The following is an 11697-nucleotide window of genomic DNA, read 5'->3' as shown; positions in this document are numbered from 1 at the left end:
GACCCCTCCCCAGAATGACAGCACGAGCTGCTCAGCGGACCCCTCCCCAGAATGACAGCACGAGCCGCTCAACAGACCCCTCCCCAGAGACAGCTGTCGCTGAAAAAAAAGTTTTAAAAAACATAATCATTTAAAGTCTCTGCACATTTCCCTAAGGGTATAGAGCAAATTAAGAAAAATTGGCTCAAGAAAATCTACTAAATCTTGTTAAGAAGACCGAGTCTGTGGCACTTCAGCCAAAACCTGCTTCCCTGCCCAGCTCGGCGTGACACAGGCTCTGCTCCAAGTAGGTGTGGGCAAGAAGACGGGGCTCCACTCCCTCTAGCTCCCAGTCCAGGGCTGTGGTGTCTCTCCAGGCTGGGGGAGGTGGGGAGGGCTGCCCGCATTTCTCATTCCCCCAAACTTTGTGCTCTAGAAGCTCCAGTCCAGGTAAAAGCAGCTGAAAGGTTGGGACTCCCTTCCTCCTCCAACTCATAGTGCGCAGGGTCTGTCCAGGTGTGGCAGGCTCGGAACCCTGGGGCCTCACTGCCCTCATCTCTGCTGACTCGTGGGGCAGAGGTTCTACACTGCGAGAGACAAGCTCGGAAGATCTGAAGCTATTCCCCCACCCAGTGCCCTGCATGAGAGGCAGACATGTCACTCCACAAAAAGTGGGCCACTGTCCTTGCCTGCAGCTCCAGAGCAGAACCTCAGGAATTCTTCCCAGGAAAAGAAGCTACCCATTAGGTTAGAGAACTCCAAAGTGCTCCCCATGGGAACCGATTTGAAACAGAGTGGAGAAGTTCAAGCCTAAGGTGGTCTGGGGAAGAACGGAGCCTTTGCAGTAGGGAATGAAGAGGAAGCTGGTGGCTCCATGACAACACCAAGATAACCATATTCCGGCCGGTTTACGGGAGAGAGCCAGGGAAGAGACAGCTAAGAAGAGTCTTCCTGGGGTCAGAACAAATCTCAAAGACTAGCCTCAAAAATACCCCTACAAAGGGGCCTGGAGTTAATCAGATCAAGCTGTAAAGCAGCACGTGCCCCAAGCTATTGTTGGAAACAACAGAGACATAGTCTGGCAATTAGTGGAACCTAGCAGATGGTGTTATACAAACATAAGTAGAGAGCTGGAGAGAGAGGCCATGGAAAGAGACAGCCTGCCCTGCTAAAACCACCGTCATCCCAGGGTGACTGCACATGCCTGAGACTGCCCTCTGGGGAGTGACCTCAGAGGACTCACACCATCACACCACAAGGGAAAAAGACCTTGCTAAATAGTCCAGCCAAGTTACTAAACAAATAAATAAGCAAGCAGGGAGAAGCCAGGGAAGGAGGGAATCTGTATCAAGGGTGGCTACAATGTATCATCTAAGATGACAAGTCTTCAACAAAAAACTATGAGATATACAAAGAAACCAGAAAGTGTGACACATACACGTGGAAAAATCTAGGCAACAGAAACTGCCTGTGAGAAGGCTCAGTTGTCTCCATCACAAAAAAAAAAAAAAAAAAAAAAGACTTCAAAGCAATCATTATAAATATGTTCAAAGAACTAAATGAAACTATCGTTGAAAAAGTAAAGGACTGCATAACGACCCTGTCTCATCAAACACAGAATAGCAATAAAGAGATCACAATTCTAAAAAAAGAACCAAATTAAAATTCTGGAGTTGAAAATATAATAACTGAAATGTTAAAACTCCACTAGAGGGTTCCAAAATAGATCCAAACTGACAGAAGAGTCAGTGAACTTGAAGAGAGATAAAGAAAGATTATGCAATTTGAAGAACAAAGAAAAAAAAGAACGAAGAAAAATCAAGAGTCTCCGAGAAATGTGGAACACCATTAAGCACACCAACCTATTCATAATGGGAATATTAGAAAGAGAGGAGAGAGACAAAGGAACATAAAATGTATTTCAATAAATAATGCTGAAATGTTCCCAAATTTGATGAAGATAATTAATCTAAGAAGCTCAAAAAACACCAAAACGTGGGCCAGGCATGGTGGCTCACGCCTGTAATCCCAGCCCTTTGGGAGGCTGAAGTGGGTGGACTGCTTGTGCCCAAAAGTTCAGGATCAGCCTGGACAACATGGAGAAACTCTGTCTCTACACAAATACAAAAATTAGCCAGGCATGGTGACATGTAACTGTGGTCCCAGCTACTCAAGAGGGTGAGGTGGAAGCATCGCTTGAGGCTGGGAGGCGGAGGCTGCAGTGAGCCGAGATGGTGCCACTGCACTCCAGCCTGGGTGACTGAAACCCTGTCACAAAAAGAAAAAAAAAAAAGGTAAACACAATAAGATATACACCCAGTCACATCAGAGTTAAAGTGCTGAAAGACAAATACGAAGAGAAAGTCTTGAAAGAATCAACAGAAGAACAATTCTTCAAATACAAGGGGCCCCAGTGAGATGGAGCCTTGACTTATGATGAGAGACAGCAGAGCCAGAAGGCAGTGAGATGACGTAATCAAAGAACAAAAGGCAGAAAAGAATCTTGTATCTGGAAAAACTACTTTTTAAAAATGAAGATGAAATAAAGGCATTTCCAGATAAACAACAACTAAATCTGTTGCTAGCAGACATGCCTTACAAGAAATAACAGAGAAAGTTCTCCAGGCTGAAAGCAAATGACCCCAAAAAGTAATCTTAACACACACAGAAACATATACACACACAGCAAGCAACACCACCAGATGGAAACTCAAATTCACAGGAAAAAAATACAGAGAACCAGAAATAGGAAGTAAGAAGGTTAATATAACTCTATAAATCTGCACTTGCTCTCCTTTCATCCCAGCTTCTTTAAAAGATACAAGATTAAAGCAATAGTTATAAAAATGTATTATTGAATTGTGCCTTATATAGATGTAATATGTATAACAATAATCACAGAACAAAAGGAAGAGAGAATATGTCTATATAAAAATAATGTTTATATCTTGTGATTTAGTATAAATTTGGAATAGATTCTAATATGCTAAGATGTATATAGTAAGCATTAGGTCAATCGCTAGGAAAATAACCAAAGAAAGTGAAAAAATAATTAAGAGAATTAAAGTGTTACACTAGGAAATATTCACTTAATTCAAAAGAAAGAAGTAAAGGAAGAATAAACAAAACAGACAGTAAGCACATAGAAAACCAAGAGAAAAATTGTTGATGTGAATTCACCATATATATCATAATATTACATGTGAAAGGATTAAATGACCCAGCCAAAAGGCAGAAATTGACAGACAATTTTTAAAAATCCAATTGTACTCTGTTTACAGGAGATATGCCTTAGGTTCAAAGATACAAATAAGTAGAAAGTAAAAGGATGGAAAATATCTATACTCTGCAAACAGCAACTGCAAGAAAGCTGGAGTGGCTCTACTAATCATATGGGACAAACAGACTTTAAAACAAAACATAAGGAGATGAAGAGATGTTTTATCAAGGTAAAAGGGTTGATTCATCAGAAAGATGTAAGTATAAACATATGTGTACCTAAAAACAGAACCCCAAGCGACAGGAAACAACATCAACAAATTGAAGGGAGAAATAGACAACACAACAAATGGTGACTTCAATACTTCAGTAATGGACAGAACAACTAGAAAAAAGATCAGTGAGGAAATAGAAGACTTGAACAACACTATAAACCAACTTAGGCCTAACAGGTATCTGGAGACTGCTCCATCCAACAGGAGAATACACATTCTTCTCAAGGGCATATGGACCACTTTCCAGGACAGATACTTACTAAGACATAAAACAAACCTTAATACAGTTAAAAGGACTGAAATCATACAAAATATGCTGTCTTTCCACAATGAAATAAAATCAGACATCAATAATAGAAAAAAGTGAGAAACTCACGAATATGTGCAAATTAAACAACACAATAATCAATGGGTCAAATAAAAATTAAATAAATTTGAAAATATTTTGAGATGAATTTAAAATGAAGGCACAAATGAAACATACAGGATGCAGTTAAAGCAGTGAGAAGAAGGAAATATATCCCTATACATGCCTGTATTAAAAAAGAAAATCTCAACTCAGTAACCTCCACTTTCACTTCGACACACTGGAAAACAAGAAGAAACTAAAGCTAAAATAAGCAGAAGAAAGGAAAGAATGAAGATTAAAGCAGAAATTAAAGAAACAGATAATAGAAAAACAAAAAAGAAAATCAAACCAAAAGTTGGTTCTTTGAAAAGATCACCAAAATTGATAAATCAAGTCAGGAAGGCTGGAAACGTTTCCAAGTGATGTGGAATTTTTGCCTTTGATTAGCCAGTGGATTCTCCTTCCTAGCTGGGTCTCTAGGCGGCACCAAGAAGCATAATATGAAGATGAAAGCACATCTGACTTTCCCTATCCCATCCTATCAAACCCCATTTCCACCTCCCCCCATCCCCACCTGCCCCTTCTGTCCCCACTTCCACCTGTCTCATCCTGTCCTGCCTACCCCATCCCCACCTATCTCTTCCTCTCCCTCCTGCCCTGCCATCCCACCTGCCCTGCCCCACCTACCCCATCCCATCCCATAGTAGTAACGGTGCTTGCTGTCCTCCGACCCAAAGACCTTGATCACCATGCTGTAGAGGTGCAGCCCCTCCACCAGCATCCATGCGAAGGCACTCAGGAAGAAGTAGTGTAGGAGCACGGCCATCACCCGGCAGGGGGTCTAGGATTTAACCAGAGATGGGAGGTGAGACAGCCCAGGGTGGGCCCTGGACGTGGCTATGGTCCCAGTCTCCCAGTATCCGTGGCCTGGGGGTCTTTTGGTCATGTGACCACATTTCTTCCCAGGGTATCTTCCTGTTGCTCAAGCCCAGGGATTTGGGTGCAGCACGTGAGGCGTGGCTAGCCAATCACAGTACCATGTTGTCCCCAGGGATGGTGATTGTTTCAGGAGAGGGCACAGGACTCAGGCCCAACCAATCAGCAAAACTATCCATTCCTTGCAACAGGATTGGCTCAGGGATAGGCACATGACTCACCTGGTCCAATCAGGGTGGATACTGGGGCTAAGGCGGGGACTATGGAAGAGTTTCCCTCCCAAGTGAGGGCTGGAGCAGGGAACTTTGGAAGCCACGTGGCTCCCAGAGAGGTGTGGAGCCTGCCGCCTGCCATGTGGCTGAACCCTAGATGCTGAGACTTCTAGTTCTAATTAAATTGACTGCAGCTTCCAAGTTGTAGTTAGAACTGAAAGGGGCTCAGGCAACCATGTTGCTCCACAGGCTTCCCCTCAATAGGGCTCAGGGACAGACAGGTAGGGCCTTGGGAACCTCTCCATTCCTCCCCTGTAGCCTGGAGGCCCCAGGTGCCCAGGATGGAGAGAGACAGGCCCTGAACTGTGCAGCCTCAGATCCTCCTGGGGCTCCACCCCTCTGCTCCCTGTGAGTCCAGGTGCTGGGAAGAGCCAGGGCTTGTCCCTTAGCTCTAGATAAAAGTCCAGGGAACCAGAGCCCAGGAAGGAACACAAACCAAGGACCCCAGGACAACCCAGCTCTGCTGGTGCTCCAAGTTGTGTCCTTCAGATGTGCCCAAGTCAGTTAGTTCTCAGAGACGGAATGTATGAGCCACTAAATGTGCTTCTTGTCATCATGATCTGTTATATAGAGATAAAAAATAAGACACACCTATTATTTTTGTTGGCTCAGCGACCCCTGGCCCTGTGTCTTCCAGGACCAGCTACCCCTTTCCCTTGGGGAGCAGCCCCTCCCCACCCGAGAGGCTCGGGTGGGACCAACCACTACAATCATCCTCTCCCATCTGGCACAAAGGTTTACCCTGTAGGCACACCCCTCAAACAGGACCAATCGGAGCCCTTCCCTGGGATTCAGACACAGGTCTCTGGGAGAGTGGGACCAATCGGAGCTCTTCCCTGGGATTCAGACACAGGTCTCTGGGAGAGCGGGACCAATCGGAGCCCTTCCCTGGGATTTAGACACAGGTCTCTGGGAGAGCAGGACCAATCAGGGCCCTTCCCTAGGATTCAGAGACAGGTCTCTGGGAGAGGGGGACCAATCAGAGCCCTTCCCTGGGATTCAGAGACAGGTCTCTGGGAGAGGACCAATCAGAGCCCTTCCCTGGGATTCAGAGACAGGTCTCTGGGAGAGAGGGACCAATCAGAGCCCTTCCCTGGGATTCAGACATAGGGTTCTGGAGGAAAGATGCTCTCCCAGTCCCCTAGGGCCACCAGCTGGGGTTATGGACACCCAGATATGCTGCAGACCTGCCTCCCCTCCTGCTGCCAGCACACAGTGGGACCTCGCTCCCCAGCGTGGACTTGGACAGGCAGCGTCAGCATCACCTGAATGATTGATAGAAATACAGTATTCTGGGCCACACCCACAGCTCCTGAACCAAAATCTGCACTGTAAGGAATCCTCGCATGATGGTTCACACCGGAGCCTGAGAAGCATCCGGCAGGAGAGCTTGAGGCCATTGCACACCCTGTCCATTTCACGGTGCATCCAGGAACTTCACGGATGCTCCCGAGTCCAAGGGGGGGTGCCCTGTGAGGGAGGTGCCTGCTGCCACAGGAAGGCGGGTCTGTCCATAGGCAGCAGCCCCAGGACATGCATGGGGACAAAGGGCTCCGCTGGGCAGTGAGGAGGAGAGGCTCTGCTGATCCGCTAGGCATGGGGTAAAGCGTTCATCTTCTGTTGGCCAATCCTGATTGCACCCTAAGACCACGGGCTTATCCTGCTGGGTTCCTAAGAGCTTCTGCCAGCTCCCTTTTTCCTCCCACACATGGAGCAGGCAGCCCTCTGTTTCTCTCTTCCATCAACTGGTTTACAGGCCCACGTCACTGCGCTGCTGGGTCACTTCAGAGTCTCAGCTCTTTGACTTCTGTGAGGTCTAAGACTTCCTAGGGCCCCAGAGAACTCCCAACTCCATGCAAAGAGCAGGGAAAGGTGGCATCTAGGTCTGCAGGTCTGCTTCGCTGAGCAGAGGTGGCACAACTGCTTGCTGTCAAGCACCTGATGAGGCGCACAGCCTGCAGCTGGCAAGAGTCCTGGTCTGCCCACACCAGGCCGGCAGCTTGGCCAAGGCCTGTAAGCCCTGGGCCCCAGTTCCTTTATCTGTGGGCTGGGAGGATGACAGGTGCTTGGAGGGTGAGATGGCTTTGCAGATGCAAGCCCTTGACACCGTGCCTGGCGCGTAGCTGATGCTAGGCAGTGTGAGTGGGTGGCGGCAGCGGCAGCTTTACCGGAGGCTGGCGTGCAGCAGAGGAACCAGCTGGTGCACGTCACGGTCTCTGCTTCCCCCGAAAAACCACAGCCCTGGTTGTCTGGTGAGATAGGGTCTGAAATTTGAGTGGAAAAAGCTAGCAGGAGAAGGTGCCACCCAGTGACATCCGAGGAGGCAGGGGAAGGACAGCGCAGGAACAAGGAGCTGCGCCCACTCACCGTGCCCGGCTCAAGGTGGAAGCTAATGAGCAGCAGGACCTGGGCCACCAGCACAGCGAAGGACAGGTTGGCGTGGATGTGGTAGCGCTGGTTCCGGATGGTGCTCACGGAGCTGAGGACAGAAGCAGGGTGTGAGGCCCGGGCCCTGCGCCGACCCAGTCCCCCAGGCTCAGCTCCATGGCCCACAGAGTCCCTGTATCCATTTCTCCAAGAGCAGCCAGAAGGGCTGCTGTCACTCCCTGCTGTGGACCCTCAATGGCTCCCTATTGCTCTTGGATCTGATCCCAGCTCCTTGCATGCCCACCCAGCCCTACACAGTCTGACCCTGGGCCGTGGCTCTGCCCTGACTTAGTTCTTTTCTTTCCCAACTCATGTTCCTGCTTCTCAAAGTCCCAGCTTATTCCAGCTTTGCATAGCTGTTCCCATGCGGTAAACCCTCTCCCCGGTCCCTGCATGGCGGCCCGAATGTCCCCCTCAGCATCAGCTTCCTGACCAGTGCTGGGACCCAGCTGCAGCCCTCCCTCTCTGCCCTGCTGCCTCGTGGCGTGATCACCGTGAAGATGTTTGTTCTCGCTTTTGTTTACTTGGTTATCGTCCAGCCCCCATTCAAGCATGTTCTCATCTCTCTTGGGTCCAGTCAGGCCCTCGGAGCCAACCACACGCCTGTGCTGAGGAACGTGGGAGCCAGAATGAATGTCTGAACTGAGGGGGGCTGAGGTGTCCCCCGGCCCGTGGCCATCTCCTTTTGCCTGGCTTGGGTTCCACCAGAATTCCTGTGCCTGGGCTGGGGGCCTTTCCAGACCTTTCCAGCTTAGCTAAGCCTGGTGCCCTTACCGCCACAGCCCCTCCCCTCTCCCGTCTCATCCATCTTGAGATCTGGGGTGCAGGCAGGGGCTGAGGGGCTGTTGGGTGGATTAGAAAAGGGGACTCACGACAGCACGGCGAAGGTGACCAGCGTGGCCACCAGGCAGAGCACGGAGAGGGAGCAGCCCACATAGCTGATAGACGACAGCGCCACCTGGTGTCCGCGTGCAAGCTGCGGGGAGCAGAGCAGAGGCGTCAGCAGCTGGCCCAGCCACCCCATCGGAGCCCGAAGCTACAGAGGGCCCAGGCAGGTGCACAGCTGGTCCCGTGTGAGTGTGGTGCTGACCACCAAGCCCTGCCTCCCAGCCCAAATGTCTGTTGCTGCCACCTACAGAGGCTGATGCTGGGGTTGCAGCCCTGGTTCTGTGCGTGCATGTCCAGTGCCCCGAGGTACCCTACAGATCACTCAGGCTCCCTCAGCCACAGTCTGCAGACTGCGGCTGACGGGCTTGGCCAGGCGCTGAGTGTCCAGTCTACTCTGCAATACACAGGGCTGCAGACGAAGAGTCAGCCTCGGAGCCAGACCTCCCAGGTTCAAGTCCCAGCTGGGCCATGTCCTGGCTGACAATCTGGGACATGTGACACTCAGCTATGAAATGAAAATAATGCCCGCTCTCCATTCCCAGTGGCCACAAGGACTCCATGAATTTACAAACACAAAGTGCTGCAGCAGCTAGGGAAGAGCCGGTTACCGCCCCGGCCCGAGGCCGCGACCCTCCCAGTGCCCGCACAATGGCTGCCGCCTGCACACTGTGGGCCTCAGGAAAGCTCTCTAAATGGACACGGTGGTGGTCTCCAGCACCCATGTCTGCGGGGTCCCAACACCTTGAGGGAATGAGGCAGAGCAGAGCACACCTGGGGATTAAGCGGCTGCAGAGCCACAAAGGATCGAACCAAAGCCGCTGTTCACCAACTGCACAATTCAGACGGCGCTCCCTCGGTTCCCAAGTCAGGGCCTCAAGCTCAGACACATGTGACCCTGGGCTCCAAGAGGCTCCGGGCTCCTAAGCCACAGGCCTGGAAGGGCAGCCTCCCAGCTGCTCACATGCAGGAGGGCGCCACGTGCTTCCTCCTGTGGTCTGTGGCTCTTGTCAGAGACCCAGCTGAAGCCTGAAGCCTGTATCACGCTGTCCCCGTCGGGCACAGAGACCCCAGTCCCCAGACCCGGGTCCCCCATCCTCCGAGACCCCTGCTTCCAGCTTCCTCCCATGGCATGGGAGTAGGGGGAGTCTAAATGCCTTCTCCCCTGATCACCAGGACAAAGGAACAAAAGGAGGCCACTCTGAGTGCATAAGGAGCTGTTGGCAATGACAGAGGAGACACTGCAGGCCCAGGGGACCCCAGCTCAAGGTGAGGCAGGCAGTGTCCCGGACCTCAGGGAGCAACCTGGGGCCAGGGGGCCATGGGAAGCCCGAACGCTCAGCAAGCACTGCCTTCGACTGTGACTGACAGGGAGTGGGCTCACGCCCGAGGGGCTGCAGACGTGCTAGATTCCTGGATGCGTGGGGCTGGGGTAGGGGCAACCTGGACCCCGCAGCCTGGGCCTCCCCTTTTAGCAAGAGCTCACTTTCACCCTGCAGGCCCTGGTATCCTCTCTGGGGTCCAGTGCTTGCGGGAGACAGGGCCTTGGCCGGGCCCCTATCAGGAGTGAAGCAACTGTTGCCATGACACCAGCAGCATTTCCCCTGGAGGGGCTCTTTTGTGCTCTCGGGCTCAGGGACAAGGCAGAGAGGCTGAGGGCTGGGCGGAGCCACCTGTGCCGAACGCCGGCTCAGGCCTCAGCAGGCAAGGACCTGGGCACAAGTTCCGATTTCCCTGGGGCTGGACTTCCCTCTCCACAGACGTCGTGGCTATAATGGGAAAGGTGGGCACTGCGTGGCCAGGACCAGGGAGATGGAAGAATCCCCCTTCCAGGTTCATGACGCCCCAGGGAGAGAAGAGGAGCAGTCACAGGGGAGACCATCAGTGTCCCTGAGGGTGAGAGGGGACTTTGAAGAAACGGGGCGCCCTGTCCCCTCAGGAGAATGGCTGCGATTTCTTGTTCTTGTCTCTGGTTATTGCAGAATCATCCAGTTAGGGGTGGGAGAGCCCCACTATTCCTTCTCCCATGGATAAACCTTTTTCCTTCAACTCCTGGGCCTGGCCTCCCATATTTGAGAAGACCTTCAGGCTGCTGACCTCTGCCTCCTGGGAATCACAGCCACGCCCGTGGGCTTCCCTGCAGCAGGTACCACGATGCTCCCTGGGTGTGCGCCTCCATCTCAGCTTCCCCTGACCCTTGTGGGCTCTCCTGCACTGGGCTGGAGGAACTCAAGGTGGAGACTTCGGTGAACTCACACCGACTCTGCCCAGAGCCCACTCCCTATCCCTGCCTGGCAACAGCCAGTGCCCCTGGGACACTGTGGGTGAACAGGGGCCGCCCGGAGGCCCGAGGCTGCCCAGTGCTGCCCATCTCTGCGCCACCAGGTGGGAGCTGAGGTCACAGGCGTCTTCTGCCGGCAGAAGGGGCCTTGTGGGAGGGGAAGGCACTCCTCAGTCACCTGCCGAGTATGTTTGGCAAAACGAGTTCCTCAATAGGCGACGCTGCCAGTGCCTTCCCGGCGCAGCATTCTCGGCAATGGAAACAAACATCTCCATCTGCAGATGGACGGGCCAAGAGCTACTCCCATTAACCGCATAGCCGCAGTATTCCCCATTAACCGCATAGCCGCAGTATTCCCCATTAACCGCATAGCCGCAGTATTCCCCATTAACCGCATAGCCGCAGTGGGTGAAGGGAACTAAATTCCTAGGCCACATTCCCCATGCCCCGTGTGTGACACTCCAGTTTCTGCATGACATTGTTAGCGAATCCCATGAAATGATGTTTCTGGTTTCAGATAAATTTGGAAAACACTCCATTCTCTGCACCCCTTAGAAGACTTTTTAGATGAATATAAAGCCACTTAAGGGTTCTGAGGATTCTGCAGGTAAAAAACAAAAACAAAAACAAAAAAACACCTGTTTAGCTATGTTTAACTTGGCATTTCTTAAACTCTTTGGAGGAGGAAGGGAAAAGACCCAGTGACAAAAACAGAGATGTGGTTTAAGAAGTGCTGTTTTAGAGGAAGTGAGATTTTGCAGGAACTAAGAATAAAACCAAATAAACTAAGAATAAAACCAAACACAGGACACACTGACATTGTACTGGATATGCAATCTTTCTTTGCTGTCTCCTAAGGCAACAGAAAAGTCTTGTCCCTCACACTGATCTCTGCCTAGAGATGGAAGGAAGGGTCAGTTACAAAAGTTTTAGGCCTCAGCAGAGGAAGTGGTTCTTGGAAACGAACATCCACCTCTGCAGCAGTCACCAAACTGAATTCAGTTAAAAACCACTGGAGGACACGCGCAGTGGCTCATGCCTGTAATCCCAGCACTTTGGGAGGCCGAGGCAGGC

At 51.2% G+C, this 11697-nt stretch overlaps 1 protein-coding gene across 1 annotated transcript in view; it reads right to left on the bottom strand.

The window, feature by feature from the left end:
* ADGRD1 (adhesion G protein-coupled receptor D1) overlaps positions 1-11697 on the bottom strand; it is a 212557-nt gene that overhangs the window by 27380 nt on the left and 173480 nt on the right. Inside the window, exons 18-20 of the mRNA XM_011981953.1 lie at positions 8330-8433; positions 7398-7509; positions 4510-4663 (exon numbers count right to left, since the gene is read on the bottom strand). Coding sequence (XP_011837343.1) covers positions 4510-4663; positions 7398-7509; positions 8330-8433 — 370 coding nt within the window. The remainder of the gene's footprint in view (positions 1-4509; positions 4664-7397; positions 7510-8329; positions 8434-11697) is intronic.

Source organism: Mandrillus leucophaeus, unplaced genomic scaffold (assembly GCF_000951045.1).
Source record: "Mandrillus leucophaeus isolate KB7577 unplaced genomic scaffold, Mleu.le_1.0 Scaffold232, whole genome shotgun sequence".
Classification (NCBI taxonomy): domain Eukaryota; kingdom Metazoa; phylum Chordata; class Mammalia; order Primates; family Cercopithecidae; genus Mandrillus; species Mandrillus leucophaeus.
This window is presented reverse-complemented; position numbering and strand designations above follow the sequence as displayed.